General features: G+C 39.5%; 1 protein-coding gene across 1 annotated transcript; it reads right to left on the reverse strand.

Annotated features, from left to right (window-relative positions):
• Positions 1–16452: 16452 nt before the first annotated feature.
• LOC108634426 (translation initiation factor IF-2-like) lies at positions 16453–17139 on the reverse strand. The gene has a single exon (XM_018044070.1). The coding sequence runs from the start codon at positions 17137–17139 to the stop codon at positions 16453–16455; it is 687 nt and encodes a 228-aa protein (XP_017899559.1).
• Positions 17140–20773: the final 3634 nt, after the last annotated feature.

Raw genomic sequence — 20773 nt, forward strand, 5'->3', positions numbered from 1 at the left:
GATTGCTGAAGAAGGCTTTCTTAAGTCTTCTTGCTATTCTTTGGAACTCTGCATTCAGATGCTTATATCTTTCCTTTTCTCCTTGGCTTTTCGCTTCTCTTCTTTTCACAGCTATTTCTAAGTCCTCCCCAGACAGCCATTTTGCTTTTTTGCATTTCTTTTCCATGGGGATGGTCTTGTTAGCTTGTTGATTTTGGAAGAAGCTGTTGAGAGCCTGAGAAGTTGAACACAGTTGATAGGGCTAGCTAGGGTTCACCATGGAGTGGGAAACTTTGTAAACCCTTTATGCTTTAGATTGAGACTCCAAAATATTATAATTTAGACTAAGGGTAAGCTAGTCATACTCTGGCACTATCAAGAAATTAAAGGTATGTGTCATATAATCTCAAACTCTGCTTGGATTATGTTGATCTATATGATTAGTTGCCTAGCTCCTTTGTCAGAAGCAAATGCAAATACTTTATGGAGGAAAATAACATTATCCTAAGTCTCAATATATTTTTTATGATGTTAATATGCAGTAGTCAGTCCACAATATAAAACGAACTAGGTACATGAAGATAATGAGACAGGATGACCAAAACCAAACAAATGAACAAAAGAAAACAATACACAACAAAGAGAGAAACACTGAAAATTCTGATCATAGAATTCTGAAAAACTTTAAAGTAACTGCCCATAAGATCAATGATTATAAACAAAACCGAACAGAAACCTAAAAGCTATAAAAGAAATTTATAACCCACATATGAATTTTTAAAATAAAAAAATACAATTAATGAAATTAAGAACTCAATGGGTGGGTTTAAGAGGTTAGACTCATACAAAGAGTTATGTAGGGAAATGGAATATTTTAGAGTAAATATCTAGACTGAAGCAGAGAGAAAAACTAATTTGTTAAGACATATACAAAAAGAATGTAAGGGCATAACGGGTATAAGAGAAGTTCTAAAACATATAGTAGTATAGTCTCATGTTGAAAAGAGAAAGAAAATGAAGCAGAAACGATCTTTGAAGTGATAATAGCCAAGGATTTTCCAAAATTGCTGAAAAGCATTAAGCCATAGATTTCATTTCATATCTTTCTTTTTCTCTTTCTTTCCCCCTTTCTTTTTTTAACTCTTCAATTTATTTTTTATTGAAGTATAGTTGATTTACTGAAATGTTCACTTTAAAATGGTCAATTGTGTTATGTGACTCTCACCTCAATTTTTTTAAAAAAACCCATCTTGATTATCCTTCTCTTCTATCTTGATTTTCAGAGTTCCCCTTATATGCTTTTTTAAAAAGATTGAAGTGTAGTTGATTTAAATATGGTGTTAGTTTCAGGTGTAAAGTGATTCATTTTAATCACTTTAAAGTGATTCAATCAGATTATTTTCCATTATAGATTATTATAAGATATTGAATATTGTTCTCTGTGCTATATAGTAAATCCTTGTTGCTTATCTATTCTACGTATAGTAGTTCATTTCTGTTAGTTCTGTGCTCCTAGTATATCCCTCCACCCCTTCTCCCTTTTGGTAAGCATAGTTTGTTTTCTGTCAGTGGATATGTTTTTATTTTGTAAATAAGCTCATTTGTATTATCTTTTTAGGTTTCCTATATAAGTGATATCATATAATATTTTGTCTTTACCTGTCTGATTTCACTTAGTATGATAATCTCTGGGTCCATCCATGTTGCTGCAAATAGCAATATTAACATCTTTTTATGACTGAGTAATATTCCATTGGTTATATATATGTTCTCCATCTAGTCATATGTTGATGGACACTTAGGTTGCTTTCATTTCTTGGCTTTTGTAAATAGTGCCACTATGAACACTGGGATACAGGTATCTTTTTGAATTAGAGTTTTGTCTTTTCTGGAACCATGCTCAGGAGTGGGATTGCTGGGTCATGTGATAACTCTCTTTTTAGTTTTTTAAGCTACCTCCATAGTGTTTTCCAGGGACTTCCCTAATGGCTCAGAGGTTAAAGCGTCTGCCTGCATTGTGGGAGACCTGTGTTTGATCCCTGGGTCAGGAAGATCCCCTGGAGAAGGAAGTGGCAACCCACTCCAGTATTCTTTCCTGGAGAATCCCATGGATGGAGGAGCTTGGTGGGCTATAGTCCATGGGGTCGCAAAGAGTCAGACATGACTGAGTGACTTAATTAACTAACTATAGTGTTTTCCATACTAGGTGCACCAGTTTCCCACCTGCAGTGTAGGAGGGTTGGTTCTCTTTTCTCTACACCCTCTCTAGCATATATTGTTTGTAGGCTCTTTGATGGTGGCCATTCTGACCAATGTGAGGTAATGCCTCATTATAGTTTTGTTTTGTACAACTCTAATAATGAGTGATGTTGAGCATCTTTTTATATGCCTGTTGGTCATCTGTATGTCTTCTTCAGAGAAATATCTATTTAGATCTTCTGCCAATTTTTGATTAGGTTATTTGTTTTGTAATTGAGCTATATCAGCTGTTTATATTGAATTTATTTTGGAAATTAAGCCCTTGTTGGTACATGTTTGCAGATATTTTCTCCCAGTTCATAGGTTTTCTTTTTGTTTTGTGAATGGTTTCCTTTGCCAAGTATAATCAATTGATTTTTGACAAGGGTGCCAAGACAATTCAATGTGGTAAAAAGTAGTCTTTTCAACAAATGGTGCTGGAATAACTGTTTCTCCACTTGCATAAGAATGAATTTTGATTCCTGCCTCACACCATAGACACAGACTAACTCAAAATGGATCTAAATGCAAGAGTTAAAGCTATGAAATTCTTAGAAAAAAACAGGTAAAAATATGACCTTGGATAGCTCACAGTTTTTTTTTTTTTAAGTTATGACACTAAGTATAATCAATGAAAGAAAAAATAGATAATTGGGCTTTATCAAAATTGAAAATTTGTATCTTTCAAAGGACATTATCAAGAAAGTGAAGACAACCTATAAAATGAAAGGAAATATTTGCTTATGATTTATAAGACAAGGGATTTGTACCCAGAATATATAACAAACTCATATTTTAGTTACCAAATACAAACAACCCAATTATAAAATGGACAAAGGATCCCAATAGACTTTTCTCCAAAGAAGGTATACAGATGGCCAATAAATACATAAAAAGGTATGCAACATCATTAGTTGTTAGGGGAATACAGATTTTTTAAAAATGACAATAAGGAATATTGATGAAGATGTTGTGAAACTTATATTGCTGGTGGAAATGTAAAGTGGTGCAGATGCTCTGGAAAACAGTCTGGCAGTTCCTCACATGGTTAAACAGTTACCCTCTATGTTCCAGATATTCCACTCCTAAGTTTATACCCAAGAAAAATGAAGACATATATCCACACAAAAATTCTACACCAATATTCATAGCAACATTATTCATAATGGTGAAAATGTGCCAGCAACCCAAGTGTCCAGCAGTTGATGAGTAGATAAATGTAATTGGTGTATCCATACAATGGGTTCAGCCATTAAAAAGGAATGAATTACTGATGCATGCTATAACATGGATGAACCTTGGAAAACATAAGTGAATGAAGCCAGCCACAAAAGGATACCTCTGTTTCCATTTATATCATGTCCAGAACAGGCAGACCTATCGATACAGAAAATAGATTTGTTGCCAGATGGTTGGGAGAGAGAATTGGGAATATCTACTAACAAATACGAGACTTCAGTTTAAGGTGATAAAAAGATTCTGAGATTAGATGTGGTAGCTGAACAACATTCAGTTCAGTTTAGTTCAGTTAGTTCAGTTCAGTTCGGTCGCTCAGTCGTGTCCGACTCTTTGTGACCCCATGAATCGCAGCACGCCAGGCCTCCCTGTCCATCACCAACTCCCAGAGTTCACTCAAACTCACATCCATTGAGTCAGTGATGCCATCCAGCCATCTCATCCTCTGATGTCCCCTTCTCCTCCTGCCCCCAATCCCTCCCAGCATCAGAGTCTTTTCCAATGAGTCAACACTTTGCAAGAGGTGGCCAGAGTACTGGAGTTTCAGCTTTAGCATCATTCCTTCCAAAGAACACCCAGGACTGGTCTCCTTTAGGACGGACTGGTTGGCTCTCCTTGCAGTCCAAGGGACTCTCAGGAGTCTTCTTCAACACCACACTTCAACAGCATCAATTCTTCGGTGCTCAGCCTTGTTCACAGTCCAACTCTCACATCCATACATGACCACTGGGAAAACCATAGCCTTGACTAGACGGACTTTTGTTGGCAAAGTAATGTCTCTGCTTTTCAATATGCTATCTAGGTTGGTCATAACTTTCCTTCCAAGGAAAAAGTGTCTTTTAATTTCATGGCTGCAGTCGCCATCTGCAGTGATTTTGGAGCCCCCAAAAATAAAGTCTGACACTGTTTCCCCATCTATTTCCCAGGAAGTGATGGGACTGGATGCCATTAGCTTCGTTTTCTGAATGTTGAGCTTTAAACCAACTTTTTCACTCTCCTCTTTCACTTTCATCAAGAGGCTTTTTAGTTCCTCTTCACTTTCTGCCATAAGGGTGGTGTTATCTGCATATCTGAGGTTATTGATAGTTCTCCGGACAATCTTGATTCCAGCTTGTGCTTCTTCAGCCCAGCTTTTCTCATGATGTACTCTGCATATAAGTTAAATAAGCAGGGTGACAATATACAGCCTTGACATACTCCTTTTCCTATTTGGAACCAGTCTGTTGTTCCATGTCCAGTTCTAACTGTTGCTTCCTGACCTGCATACAGGTTTCTCAAGAGGCAGGTCAGGTGGTCTGGTATTCCCATCTCTTGAAGAATTTTCCACAGTTGATTGTGATCCACACAATCAAAGGCTTTGGCATAGTCAATGAAATAGAAATAGATGTTTTTCTGGAACTCTCTTGCTTTTTCCATGATCCAGTGGATGTTGGCAATTTGATCTCTGGTTCCTTTGCCTTTTCTAAAACCAGCTTGAACATCTTGAATTTCATGGTTCATGTATTGCTGAAGCCTGGCTTGGAATTTTGAGCATTACTTTACTAGCATGTGAGATGAGTGCAATTGTGTGGTAGCTTGAGCATTCTTTGGCATTGCCTTTCTTTGGGATTGGAATGAAAACTGACCTTTTCCAGTCCTGTCGCCACTGCTGAGTTTCCCAGATTTGCTTGCATATTGAGTGCAGCACTTTCACAGCATCATCTTTCAGGATTTGAAATAGCTCGACTGGAATGCCATTACCTCCCTAGCTTTGTTCATAGTGATGCTTTCTAGTGCCCACTTGACTTCACATTCCAGGATGTCTGGCTCTAGGTGAGTGATCACACCATTGTGATTATCTTGGTCATGAAGATCTTTTTTGTACAGTTCTTCTGTGTATTCTTGCCACCTCTTTTTAATATCTTCTGCTTCTGTTAGGTCCATACTATTTCTGTCCTTTATCGAGCCCATGTTTGCATGAAATGTTCCCTTGGTATCTCTAATTTTCTTGAAGAGATCTCTAGTCTTTCCCATTCTGTTGTTTTCCTCTATTTCTTTGCATTGATTGCTGAAGAAGGCTTTCTTATGTCTTCTTGCTATTCTTTGGAACTCTGCATTCAGATGCTTATATCTTTCCTTTTCTCCTTTGCTCTTTGCTTCTCTTCTTTTCACAGCTATTTCTATGTCCTCCCCAGGCAGCCATTATGCTTTTTTTGCATTTCTTTTCTATGGGGATGGTCTTGACCCCTGTTTCCTGTACAATGTCACGAACCTCATTCCATAGTTCATCAGGCACTCTATCTATCAGATCTAGTCCCTTAAATCTATTTCTCACTTCCACTGTATAATCATAAGGGATTTGATTTAGGTCATACCTGAATGGTCTAGTGGTTTTCCCTACTTTCTTCAATTTAAGTCTGGATTTGGCAATAAGTAGTTCATGATCTGAGCCACAGTCAGCTCCCATTCTTGTTTTTGCTGACTGTATAGAGCTTCTCCATCTTTGGCTGCAAAGAATATAATCGATCTGATTTCAATGTTGACCATCTGGTGATGTCCATGTGTAGAATCTTCTCTTATGTTGTTGGAAGAGGCTTTTTGCTATGACCAGTGCGTTCTCTTGGCAAAACTCGATTAGCCTTTGCCCTGCTTCATTCCATATTCCAAGGCCAAATGTGCCTGTTACTCCAGGTGTTTCTTGTCTTCCTACTTTTGAATTCCAGTCCCCTATAATGAAAAGGACATCTCTTTGGGGTGTCAGTTCTAAAAGGTCTTGTAGGTCTTCAGAGAACCGTTCAACTTCAGCTTCTTCAACATTACTGGTTGGGGCATAGACTTGGATTACTGTGATATTGAATGGTTTGCCTTGGAAATGAACAGAGATCATTCTGTCACAACATTAGGAGTTGCTAAAAACTACTGAAGTGTACACCTTAAAATGGGTAAATTTTATGTTATGTGACTTATGTTTCAATAAAAATGCATTTTTTAAAAGTCCATGTAATTTCAACTAAATATCAGCAGATTTTATGTGGAATGTGACAGATTCTAAGATTTATTATTGAAATGGTAAGGGCCAAGAATAGTACAAAAATGTTGAAGACGAATTTCAGAGTATTTGGTCTACTTGATATCAGTGTCCATTTTAAAGCTATAGTAATGTAGAGATTGTAGTTTTGGCACTGGATTGGATAAGACAAATGAAACATAATAGAGTAAAAAGAAAGACCTTCACATGTACGGTCAAGGGAGACTGCAGAGCTGTGTGGAAAAGAGTTTTTTTTAATAACTGTTCCTGGGTCAATTGGATATTCCTATGGAAGAGAAAGTAAACTTGGTCCCTCACAGCATATATAAATGCATATTCCACATGAAAAAATCAAAGCAAAACAACAAAATATCTTCAGGACAACATAAGACTATCTACTTAAACTTCAGTTAGGACAAGATTTATTAAAGAGGACTGAAAAGCAGTAATTATAAAGTAAAGGCTTTGTCAATATACATGTTTACTAGTCTATAAATAGAGCTAAGACACAGAGTGGAAAATACCATTTATAATACACATAACTGACAAAAGATTCCTATCCAGAACATATAAAGAAATTGTACTAATCTATAAGAAAACTATAAACAACCTAATAAAAACTAGGTGGGGATTTAAACAATATTCACATAAGAAGACATTCAAATAAACAATAAAAATGTGTAAACATGCTCTTCATTAGTAATTAGGAAAATGAAAATTAAAAGCACCACAAGATTTACTACCAGAATGACTGTAATGAAAATGATGAAAAATACCAAATATTGGCAAGAACATGGAACAACTAGTACTCTGCTATTTGGACTGTAGTTTGGTACAAGCTCTTTGGAAAATAATTTGGCAGCATTCACTAAATTTGTACATATTCGTGGGACCCAAGATTCTCACTTTTTGATAAATACCCTGGCTTAGATGATAAAGAATCTGCCTGTAACGCAGGAGACCCGAGTTCAGTCCTTGGGTCAGGAAAATCCCCTGGAGAAGAGAAAGGCAGCCCTCTCCAGTATTCTTGCCTAGAAGATTCCATGGACAGAGGAGCCTGGCGGGCTACAGTCCATGGAGTCACAAATAGTTGGACAGACTGAACAACTAACATTAATACTAAAGAAATATGTGTACATTTGCCCCAACAAAGATATATAAGAATGTTCATAGCAGCATTATTTGGAATATCCTTAAATTCAAAAGAATCCAGACCTCCATCAGAATGAAGAAATTGTGTTATGGTCACACAGTGAGTAGTATGTGATAATGAAAATGAATGAATCATAGCTACATGTAACCAATCAATCACATGGGTGGCTCTTACAAATATATATGTGCATGAAACATGCCAGGTGCAAAATAATATATATTGTTTTAATCAATTTATATGTAGTCTTCAATATGCAAATCTTACTATAGTGGTTAGAAATTAAAAGACAGGGAAGCCTGGCGGGCTGCAGTCCATGGGGTTACAAAGAGCTGGACATAACTGAGCGACTGAACAACAAAAATTCAGTGAAGAATGAAGTAGTAATAGGGATGGAGTAAGATTTGGAGAGCATTTGGGGATAATGACCTCAGCTGGCTAGGAGTTCCATAGATGTTCACTTTGTGAAAACTCATTTCAGTTATTCATTTCCATTTTGTACACTCTTCTATAGGAGTTTTATACTTCACGATAAAAATAAATAAAAACAGAACAATCCAGCTTCTGTGTATATAGCCCAAAGAATTGAAAGCAGAATCTCAGAGAGTTATTTGTACACCAATGTTCATAGCATTCTCCACAATAGCCAAAAGATGGAAACAACTCAAATGTCCATCGGTGGATGAAGGAATAAACAAAATGTAGTGTATACATACAGTGGAATATTATTCAGTCCTAAAAAGAAAGGAAATTTTGCTACATGCTGCAACTTGGATGAACCTTGAGATCACTATGCTAAGTGAAATTAGCTGATCACAAAAAAAAAATAAATAAAAAGGCTGTATGATTCCAAGTATGTAAGGTATCAAAATAGTCAAACTCAATAGGAAAAAAAAAAGGTGGTTGTAAGGGCCTAGGGGAAGAGGGATATGGGGAACTGTTGTTTATAGGTATAGAGTTTCAGTTTTGCAATATGAAAAATTTCTGGAGATGAGTTGCACAATATGAGTATATTAATACCTTAATACCTCTGAAGTATGTAATCAAAGCAGTTAAGACAGTAAATTTTATGTTGCATGTATCTTACCACAATCACAAATTTTAAAATTATAAAAAATTAAAATTGACATCATTGGGAAAATTGGTGAAATCTAAAACATGTAGTTTAGCTAATAGTAGTATACCAAATTTAATTTCTTAGTTTTGATAACTTTACTGTGGCTTTGTTAGATAAAACAAGCTGGGCAAAGGCATTAACTAGAACTGCATATTGTTTTTGCAAACTTTGTGTTAAGTCTGAAATTATTTCAAAATAAAAAGTAAAAAAATAATAAATTAAAATATATAGTTGATGAATTTCCATGCCAAATTGGAGGACAAGCTTGAATTTACAGAGCTAGATAGTTTGAGTACTAAAACCTCTTTTCCATTTTGGCTTTTCCCCTTTTGTTCTCCTTAAACAATGACCAAAGGTTCCAAAATCCAAGTTCCCCAGTAGCAGCAGCCAGTCAAAGTATCCCATTCTCAAGAATGACCAAGAGGTCCTGGATATGAAGTGGTATTATTAAACAGACTACTTCATTGTCGCCAAAGCCCACATTTTCTTTGGCTATTTCAATGTTTTCATCCAAAAAGCAGCATAGGGTTTGTTACTTCATTCTCAGAATGGATAGAGAAAACTGTGTTATTATTTTAAAATGTTCCAAATTCTATAATGTGATGGGTTTTTTCCCCCCTGCCAATATTTTTAGTTTTTCTTCAGTACAAAAGAACACTTTGTCTTTTTTCTTGTTACTGGTAAAACTTCATGACCAAATCTACTGATGAACAGCTAAAAATTTTTGTTTGAAGGAATAATTGAAGGCAGATATACTCATGTCTTCCACCAAGTCAAATCCTGAATAGGGTCTTAATTTCTTGTCAAATCATGGGATGGATTTCCATTTATTAACTGTAAAGGAACTTATATAATATCTACTGCAACTATGTTAGATATTTCTCAGTAAGATCAAGAGTAAAGAGTATGCAAGTCTTTATTTCCACATTATATAATATATATACATATATATGTGTGTGTATATAGACATATGCATACATACATACATACAAACACATACAAAGTGTTTCATTTCCTCTCTTTCTTCCTAAAGTAATGTAATAACAGTGGCTATATAATGCTTTTGACAAATAATTCATTTATTTGTAATAATTTTAAATGTAATTTAATAGTTATACCTCTTTTCCCCTGAAGGCTTTTTAGATTTAACTGTCTAAAATAATGTGATATTAATATTTATTCATTTTACCAATTTTGTTTCAGTTCATTTCAGATTTAACTTACTTATACCTAAGATATAGATTTCTTAAGAAATCTAGAAGTAGATTTAATTGCTGGCATTTTAACAATTACCTATATATTCAAATAAGTTAATAGATTAATCTCAAATAAATTCCTGCAACAGATTATCTTGGTGTTACTGAAATTATCTCAGTTTCAGTTTCTTCTAGTTTTGACCATCCAGATTGTCTGTTAACAATGTAACTAGATAGTCTGTTATGCTATCAGGTAAGTGTTCCTATACTTGATAATTGATCTTTGAATTGATCTTTGAATTGATCTGAAAAAATGTAAAATACAGGGTGCTTTTGAGTTGTCAAAAACAAAGTAAACTATGCAGTTTAACTTTTAGCATCAAGTGTGCTTTATTGATGTTAAAATCTTTGAAGATTGGTGATTTATGGCATATATGGTAGCATTACATTAGTCAGAATTATTGATATGGATATCCTATTGTTCAGTCATTAAAAATAGCTAATATTTGTTATAATAACTTCCCTGTCTATTTCCTACCAAAAATGTAGAGCAGTATTATCTGTCTTTGGATCCTTGGGTCTTAAGGATAGGTTATGACATATAGTAATAATAGTAGTAGTTAGTTATGGCAGCAGCAGTATTGATAACGTTTATTGAGCACTTACTATGCCAATTGCTGCTACAAGTGTTCTATAGTATTTACACATTTAATCTTACAGCAGACATATGGAATCTGTATTACTAGTATTCTCGTTTTACAGATGAGGAAAGTAAGATGCAGAGAAATTAAATAACTTGTTTAAGTTTACACACCTTGTAAATGAGAGTCAGAATTCAAACCCAGCCAGTCTGGCTCTAGAGCTTATGTTCTTTCTGTTTTGTGGTCTTCTTAAATGAAATTCCCTACAATTATTTAAAGCTTTATTCCTTCTAGTATTATCAGAATGCATTGTTTTACTTTAATCTTGTTATTTGCTTTTTAAAATTATATATTATTCATTCAGCAATTACTGAATGCCTACTGTGTTGTAGGCATTGTGCTAAATACAAGACAGACATAGTTACAGTTCTCATGAAATTTAAATTGTATTTAGGGAAACAGATATTAAATATTTCTGTAATACATTATTTAATTATAATTAGATGTGGCTTATTCTTAAAGCTACTTCAATCTTAAAATATCTCTGGATTCCTCCTTCAGATGCCTGGTCTTCCTTCTCTGAACCCCTCTAGTACACTCAAACTGTAGGTAGTCTGGTTTCCTTGATATTGTAAACTATTTGGACATTGGCCTTTTATTATTTTCTAAAGTTAAACTTCATTGGCAATAGAGATTAATTTTTAGATAATCTATTACATATCTGTTATGTTACAGTAATTTCTATTACATAGTCTAGATTAAGATTAAGAGATTACTTTTTAGATAACCTGTGTAATAGATTATCTATGACAAATAGAGCCCAATGTAGTATCTTTTACATAGTATAGAGAGTAGGTCCTTAATGTATATTGATCGCTTAAATTAAGACAAATTAAGGCTGTATGTGTTAAAAGAATGAAGATGATAAGTAAAACACCTTAAAAATTTTAAGAAATTTTGACTTACTCTTGTGTATCAATTGTTTAAGCAGGTTCGATAAACTCAGATTGAAACCAACTGTTGTACTTGCTGTCTGAATTAGCTAAGCTTAATAAGAGCAGAATAGTCACTAAATTAATGGGTTGCCATTGATAGACTTTATTTTCACCATGAGAGTCATTACCAAAGTAAACAGAATCTCTTAACAAAGAAACATTTCTTTTTCAAAAATAAAAGATTTCCATGGTCACTTGAATCTACTGTGTTACTTTTCTTGACAAACTAAAGAAATGTGAAGATCGGAAGCATCTTCCATTATTTATCAACAACCTCAGATATGCAGATGATACCACTCTAATGGCAAAAAGTGAAGAAAAACTAAAGAGCCTCTTGATGTGGGTGAAAGAGGAGAGCAAAAAAGCTGGCTTGAAACTCAGCATTTACAAAACTAAGATTATGACATCCAGTCACATCACTTCATGGCAAATAGAAGGGGAAAAAGTAGAAGCAGTGGCAGATTTTATTTTTTTCGAGCTCCAATATCACTGTGGATGGTGACTGCAGCCATGAAATTTCCTTCCTCCTTGGAAGGAAAGCTACAACAAACCTAGACAGCATATTAAAATATTAAAAAGCAAAGACATTAATTTGCCGACAAAGGTCCGTATAGTCATGTTTTTTCCAGTAGTCATGTACAGATGTCAGAGTTGGACCATAAAGAAGACTGAGCATTCAAGAATTGATGCTTTTGAATTGTGGTGCTAGAGAAGACTCTTGAGGATCCTTGGACAGCAAGGGGATCAAACCAATCAATCATAGAGGAAATCAGTCCTGAATATTCATTGGAAGGACCCATGCTCAAGCTGAAGTTCCAATACTTTGGCCACCTGATGCATAGAGCCGACTCATTGGAAAAGACCCTGATGCTGGGAAAGAGTGAAGGCAGAAGGAAAGGAGGGCAGCAGAGGATGAGATAGAATTACTGACCCAATGGGGATCAATTTGAGCAAACGATGGGAGTGGTGAAGGACAGGGAAGCCTGGCATGCTATAGTACATGAGGCTGCAAAGAATCAGACACAACTTAGTGACTAAACACCACCACCACCATTATTTAAGCAAAAAGATGCAAGATATGTTTTAGTGTGATGTACACATTCTGGAAGTTTAAATTTCTAGAAAGAGAGCTACTTTATAACAGAATGCAGCTAGAGGTGACTTGGTGAGCCAGTGAAATGACACCAAAGAAGATTTTACTATTAAAAATATGAGTTTTAAAATTCACTATTAAGAGTGATATATTCTATGTTTTGGAAATGGAACATACAGACAAACATTGTACATTAGAAGCTGAGATTGTTAATCATGACTATACAGTTTTAAATGGCAGGATACTTATCTTTTGTTTGTAATGTATGTTTTTTTTTTCAATTATAATGGCAAAATGATTATATGAGCTAGTTATTTATAGTAAAAACCTAAAGGAGAAGCTGATTAGCTTTGTCTAAAAAAGTTCAGATATTTATTTATATTATTTTATAATGATGTATAATTTTTGAGAAATACTGAATTTAGTCTTTTTCTCCATTTCTAATTAGAGGACTAGAAAAATGGGTAAAGAAACATGTCACATGAGTTCTACTGCAGTTGCTGCCAAGTAGCATCTTGCTTTGTTATTGAAATATTATCTTCTATTTAAAATATACACATGACTGAATAAAGTGAACTTTATTCCTCATAGAGATATCTTTACTTAAAATGACTGCATTTTGGAAAATTTAAAAAGGAATATGATACAGCCACAGGATTATTTTGAAAAATTCTTAGGTAAAATAATAAAATATGCACATTAGAATTAGTGTTGTAGTTTACAGTTATACATTTAATATGTATAAACCACACTCTGTGTAGAAAATAAATATTTATTTTAAATAAAGGTAAAAGTGCAACTTGCTTTACAATAGTCTGTTATTAAAAAATACAAGTTTAAAAGAAATAGAGTAGGAAATTAACAAATAATTACAATTATGTTTCAAATGAACATTAATATTCCACTAAAAGAGCAGGGTGATAATTAACAATCTCAGCTTCTGGTGTATGGTGTTTCTGTGTATATCCCATTTTCAAAACAGATAATATTTAGATAGTGGATTGTAAAAGACCTATTTCTTAGTTTTAAGAGCAAAATGCTCTTTGATGTCACTTTTACTGGTACATCAAGCTGTTCTATCTGGGTGTTACTATAAAAAATGCTTTTGAATTTAAGTCCAGTAGAACACATGCAGTGTACTATTTGTACTACCAAAGGATTCCTTCGTGTATGCCAGAACTTAGAGGTGAGGTTTCCATAACATGAATCAATTCACAAAATATAATTTGAGCAGAAACATAAATGCCACTGTTTTACATAAAGAATGTTTACACAAGCCAATAATGATAGCACAGAGTAGAGTAGGCAAATTTTTTCTATAAAGGACCATATACTAAATACTTCAGGCTTTGTAGGCCATTTGGTCTTAGTAACGACTACTCAGCTCTGCCATGGTACAGTGAAAGTAGGCCTAAATAATATGAATAAGTTTAGCCATATTTGAATAACATTTTAATAAAAACAAGTGGTAAGTCAATTTGGAGCTGGGCCATAGTTTGCTAACTTCTGTGGATTCTGTCTCCTAAGCCCTCTAACTAAAGTGCAGGATGCTAATAAATAAATTAGAGAATGGATGAATGAAAGAATAATAAATAAATTAATTGAACTAGATGAAAATAAAAGGATACTTAGTTAAGACACTCTGTTGTGAAGTTGGTTGGTTACAATAGGCAAAGTTTAGGTTTTTGATTCTTATTAAAATGAACATGACAACCACACATTTTGATCCTAGAAAAGTCTAATTTGGCATGGTACTTTTGAAATCTCCTTTAATTCCATAGGAATTAAAATAATATTCCTACATAATTTTATCTATATTCTCTCAGTCAAGATGAAGTTTTCATAGAAGTGACAGCAGCAGGGTAGCAGAATAGTAAGCAACAGACCTTCCTTCTTTTCACAGAGACACCAATCAATAATACCTGGACCAGTGTCCTTTTTGAGGTTAAGTGGCTTCTTAACCCAGGTGAATGTGAAACTGGCCACACTGAAGTCAACAGGAAAATTCATGTCACCTCCTCATGATACTCTCTTTCCCTGGCATAGTGCCATCTTATTGGGAAGAAAATTTCAGCTTCTGTATTCTCCTGGGGAAAGGAAAAGAGGAATCATATGTCCAACATTCTGACATTTCAGGGGACTGCCTAAAGTAATAGCTCCTGTCTCACCTTTTTGGAACACAGATGCAATCCATTATTCTTTAGATGCATGGAGGCCACTGAGACTTTAAAAAAAATCTGGGCAACATGTTGCACCTCCAGAGGACCTGCAGTACAGAAGACAAAGGTCAATAAAGCTTAATAGCTTCTGCCTCAGTGGGAAAGAGAAGAATGGAACATTCTGGTTTTTTTAAAGGGGTGACCTGAGGGACAGGTATGTCTCACCTGTCTCAAAACATGAACAGGACCTGTAAGCCTGGGGCACTGAGAACAAAAAAGAGTTGGACTCTTGTTACTGCTCCAAAGGGCCTGTGGTAAATCAGACAGAGATTAACACAGGTTGTGACATTTCCCTTAGCAGGGAAAGGGAAGAGTGGAACAAGTGGACAGTATTCTGGCTTTTTGGAGAGCTGAATGAGGAGCTAGATTTTTGTCTCAACCAACAGAATGTAGATAGGACTGAGCATACTCTACCACCTGGGAGCCACTGGGGGAAAAAATGAGAGAGAAGTGGGTGGTGTGTTGCTGTTTCATGGTCCAAAGGGACAGCAGAGAGACACCAGAAAGATCAAGAGATAACAAGCTCCTGAAAAAGAAAGTGGCAAATCCCTTTAATAAGGAATCTACACACAGAAGGTTAGAGAAGTCCAATCCACAGGAAAAGTTTGAGAGACGCCCCCCACATCTCCAGTCAGGATGATTGATGATCTTTCTCTGTACAAAGTCATTTTATAAAACCTGGGAAAGGTTGCTGCTAGAAGCCGTGAATGACGCCAGGATTCCTGGCCTCTGGAGGAGAGGAATTCAATCCAGGGCCAGAGACAAGGTTCAATTACTCAGAGCTTTTTGTGTAACAATGTTTTATTAGAGTATAAAAGAGATAGAGAAAGCTTTTGACATAGACATCAGAAGGGGACAGAAAGAGTGTCCCATTGCTACTTTATCAGTTCAGTTCAGTTCATTCGCTCAGTTGTATCCAACTCTTTGCGACCCCATGAATCGCAGCACGCCAGGCCTCCCTGTCCATTACCAACTCCCGGAGTTCACTCAAACTCACATCCATTGAGACGGTGATGCCATCCAGCCATCTCATCCTCGGTCGTCCCCTTCTCCTCCTGCCCCCAATCCCTCCCAGCATCAGGGTCTTTTCCAATGAGTCAACTTTTCCCATGAGGTAGCCAAAGTATTGGGAATTTCAGTCTCAGCATCAGTCCTCCCAGTAAACACCCAGGACTGGTCTCCTTTAGGATGGACTGGTTGGATCTCCTTGCAGTCCAAGGGACTCTCAAGAGTCTTCTCCAACACCACAGTTCAAAAGCATCAATTCTTCGGTGCTCAGCCTTCTTCACAGTCCAACTCTCACATCCATACATGACCACTGCAGAGTTGGGGGAGGGTCCCGCTGGACCCCGACGGGTGTCCTGCAAGTGTGGGGATATGTGTGTGCCCTGTGTGAGCCCAGGGGGAAGGGGGTGGGGGGCGCGACGCCCGGTGGGCCCCGTCTTCCCTAGCCCCGCAGCCGTGGTGAGGAGGAGCCTGTCGCACCCGCCCTCACCCCCAGGCTGCAGCCGGTGGCGGCGTGCGGGCAAGGTCTGGGCCGCCTCGCTCCAGAGCGTGTCCCTAAGATGTTGAGCCTCGGGATCAGACTAGATGGAAAGACGGATCTGTCGAGGACGGATGGAGGAAGACGGGTGGACGGCACGCCGGCCCTGGCGGTGGGGCCGGGTTGTGGGGCCCGCTCTGGGGATGGCTTGGACTGGCTGGCGTCCCAGGCGTCGGGGGACCGCCCTTTTGTGTGGGTGGCGGTGGGATCCCGCGCTGGATTTCCTGGCTGCCCGGCTGTGTCCCGGGGTTTTCTGGTCCCCGGAAGGCCCCTGCTGTGCGTACTTGCCGGCCCCTCCCCGCCGCTGCCGGCCCTCCTCCTCGCCCCGCGCGTGCGACCGCCCGCGTTCCCTTCCGCTGTCTGGGACCGAGCCGGCCTCGCCTCACGTGAGTGTCGTCCCCCCGCCTCCGTCCGCCGGTGGCGTCCCCGGGCAGAGCAGTGCCCTCGAAGCCCTGAGAAAGGGGGCGGGGCGGGGAGCCTGGCACAGCAGGGTTGCGCGTGTGAGGGCCATGGGGGACGCCGGTACGCGGCGGGAGAGCGTTCTCCCTGGACGGCTGCGGCTCTGAGTGAGTAGGTGGCCGTGGGCGCGAGCCCCGTGAGGGGGGCGCCAGTCCGTCGTCCCAGGTGTGCCGGGAGACCGCCCCTGTGCTGGGAGGCCTCTGGCGGTGAGAGCCTGCGGTGCGCCCTGGCGGCCGACTCGCTTCCCCCGGGTCGTTTTGAGCCATCCCCCTCGTGGTGGCGCGCCGCCACCCCACCTCCACCGCCGGTTCTGTGGCTTTGGCCTCAGGTGGCCGCACCCCGTCTGTGCCCCTCTCCCTGTCCGTCCGCCTCAGTCCTCTCCCCGTCTGCTGCTCCCCTGGTGTGTCTTGCTTCCCGGGCCCGCCGCGGCCCCGATCCGTTGCCGGTTTTGCCACCTCCTGTCCACCGACGTCCTCACGTCCTGGACGAGGAGGAGCGCTCGTGACCCCCCGCCGCCCCACCAGACCCCCGCCGCGCCCCCGTTCCGGTGCGCTCGCCCGAGCGCGGGTCGGGTCCCCGGTCTGTCCCCCGCGGGCCGGTCGCCGTGTCCTTGCCGCCTGGCATCCCCCGCCCCTCTGGGGCGGGTGTACCGACGGACGCTGAAGGCACGTCGGCCGTCCCCAGTGTGGCCTGGTCGGGGGTTCCCGGCCCGGCTCCCGGGGCCGCCAGGGCGGGCGGGCTCGCGACGAGGGTGGGGTGGGGAGGAGGAGGGGCCGGCTGCCCTCCTCCCGACGTTCCTCTACGCGGTGGCGGCGGCACACCGAAGGTGTGCGTGTGATCTGGCATCCTCGGCCGGGGCGGGGTGGGGCGGGGCGGGACGGTCGGTCGGCCTGTCGGTCGGGTTTCCCGCCCCGGTGAACGCCTTCCCAACTCCCTCTCCCTGGGTCTTCCGCTCGCCCGCCACAGCGCCTCGAGTCCCTGGCCAGCCCCCACTCCCGTCATGCCTGGCTGCTCCTCCTCGTGCTACTTTTGATCAAGAGTTATATACCTATTTGGAGAAGGCAGTGGCGACCCACTCCAGTACTCTTGCCTGGAAAAATCCCATGGACGGCGGAGCCTGATAGGCTGCAGTCCATGGGGTCGCTAAGAGTCGGACAAGACTGAGCGACTTCACTTTCACTTTTCACTTTCATGCATTGGGGAAGAAATGGCAACTCACTCCAGTGTTCTTGCCTGGAGAATCCCAGGGATGGGGGAGCCTGGTGGGCTGCCGTCTATGGGGTCGCACAGAGTCGGACGACCGACGCAACTTAGGAGCAGCAGTATACCTATTAGCAAGCTGCTAATTAGAGAAGGGAAATGCCTCAAAACCTAAGAGAGTTGCACCAGACCCCTCACCCACAACATGAATATTGAGGTAGTATTGACACAAGGTGAGTCATCCCTGGCCGTAAAACAATTGACATGAATCTTGAAGAAAGGCAGATTTCCAAGCAAATAGGTTGTTCTTTAACATAGCTTAAGAAAACATTTCTGTAACAAAAACGTAGTGGTTAGCTCGGTTCAGTTCAGTTCAGTCACTCAGTCCGTCCCACTCTTTGCCAGTGGAACTGCAGCACACTAGTCTTCCCTGTCCGCCACCAACTCCTGGAGCTTGCTCAAACTCGTGTCCATTGAGTCGATGACACCATCCAACCATCTCTTCCTCTGTCTTCCCCTTCTCCTCCTACCTTCAATCTTTCCCAGCATCAGGGTCTTTTCCAATGAGTCAGATCTTCACATCAAGTGGCCAAAGTATTGGAGCTTCAGCTTCAGCATCAGTCCTTCCAATGAATATTCAAGACTGATATCCTTTAGAATTGACTGGTTTGAACTCCTTGCAGTCCAAGGGACTCTAAGAGCCTTCTCCAACACCACAGTTCAAAAGCATTAATTCTTCTGTGCTCAGCTTTCTTTATAGTCCAACTCTCACATCAGTACATGGCTACTGGAAAAACCCTAGCTTTGGCTAGACAGACCTTTGTTGACAAAGTAATGTCTCTGCTTTTTAATATGCTGTCTAGGTTGGTCATAGCTTTTCTTCCAAGGAGCAAATGTCTTTTAATTTCATGGATGCAGTCACCATCTGCAGTGATTTTGGAACCCAAGAAAATGAAGTGTGTCACTGTTTCCATTGTTTCCCCATCTATTTGCCGTGAAGTGATGGGACTGGATGCCATGACCTTCGATTTATGAATGTTGAGTTTTCAGCCAGCTTTTAAACTCTCCCCTTTTACTTTCACCAGGAGGCTTTTTAGTTCTTCTTTGCTTTCTGCCATAAGGTTGATGTCATCTGCATATCTGAGGTTATTGATATTTCTCCTGGCCATCTTGATTCTAGCTTGTGCTTCATCCAGCCTGGCATTTCACATTATGTACTTTGCATATAAGTTAAATAAGCAGGGTGACAATATATACAGCCTTGATGTACTCTTATCCTAATTTGGAACCAGTCTGTTGTTCCATGTCCGGTTCTAATTGTCGCTTTTTGACCTGCATACAGATTTCTCAGGAGGCAGGTAAGGTGGTCTGGTATTCCCATCTCTTGAAGAATTTTCCGCAGTTTGTTCTGATCTACACAGTCAAAGGCTTTGGCATAATGAATAAAGAAGAAATAGATGTTTTTTCTGGAATTCGCTTGCTTTTTCTAGGATCCATAGCTCAAAGTTTGAAATAAAGTTAAGTTCAGGCAGAAACCAGATATCACCATGACAAAACAGGATCAGAAGATAAAAGAAAAAAAAAGTCTGCCACTTGCAGTTTATTTCCTCCTCCAGCTTGGGACCTCTGGCCTCCCTACTGAGGCTGTTAATGCTCTCACCTGTTTTTTTCAAATGTATGAATACTGACCCAAAAGTACAAGGAACACAAAGAAATAGGGAATAATTGTCCAAAGGAACAATATAAGTCTCCAGAAACTGGCCCTAAAGAAATGAAGGTATCTAAATTATCTGACAAGGAATTAAAAGTAACCATCATGAGGAAGACAGTGAGCTCAGGAAAACATTGTGTGAACCAAATAAGAATTTCAGAAAATACACAAGAAGAATGAAACAGAAATTTTAGAGGTAAAAAATGCACTTAACAGAAGAAAATCACAATAGGGATTCAGGAGCAGACTTGATCAAGCAGAAGAAAGAAACAGTAAACTTGAAGACAAGTCATTTAAAATTATTCAGTCAGAAATGCAAAAAAAAAAAAAAAGAATGAAAGAGTGAAGAAAGCCTAAGGGATTTATGAGACATCAAATTTTATGAGTCCCAGAAGGAGAAGAAAGAGAGAAAGAGGCAGAAAGCTTATTTCAAGAAACTAGTTGAAAATCTCTCAAATCTAGGGAAGGAACTGGACATCCAGATTCATGAATATCCCTGGACCCTAAAAATAGAACACATTGAGACCAATATAATTAAATTGTTAAAATTCAAAGACAGAGAAAGACCTTTGAAAATAGCAAGAGAAGTGATTTAGCATATACAAGTGCATGCATGCTCAGTCACTTCAGTCATGTTTGACTCTTTGTGATTGTATGGACTGTAGCCTGCCAGGCTCCTCTGTCCGTGGGATTCTTACGAATACTGGAGTGGGTTGTCACGCCTTCCTCCAGAGAATCTTCTTAACCCAGTGATCAAACCCACTTCTGTGTCTCCTGTGCTGCAGGTGGATTCTTTACCCACTGAGTCACCTGGGAAGCCCCAGCATATACAAGGGAACCCTTATAGAACTCTTAGTGAATTTTTCAGCAGAAGCCTTGCAGAACAGAAGGGAGAGGGATGATAGTCTTTCAAAGTCCTGGAAGAGAAATCATGCCAACAAAGAATATTGTGCCTGATAAAAATTTATTTTGAAAGTGAAGAAGCTATA

The sequence above is a fragment of the Capra hircus genome, assembly GCF_001704415.2.
Source record: "Capra hircus breed San Clemente chromosome X unlocalized genomic scaffold, ASM170441v1, whole genome shotgun sequence".
NCBI lineage: Eukaryota > Metazoa > Chordata > Mammalia > Artiodactyla > Bovidae > Capra > Capra hircus.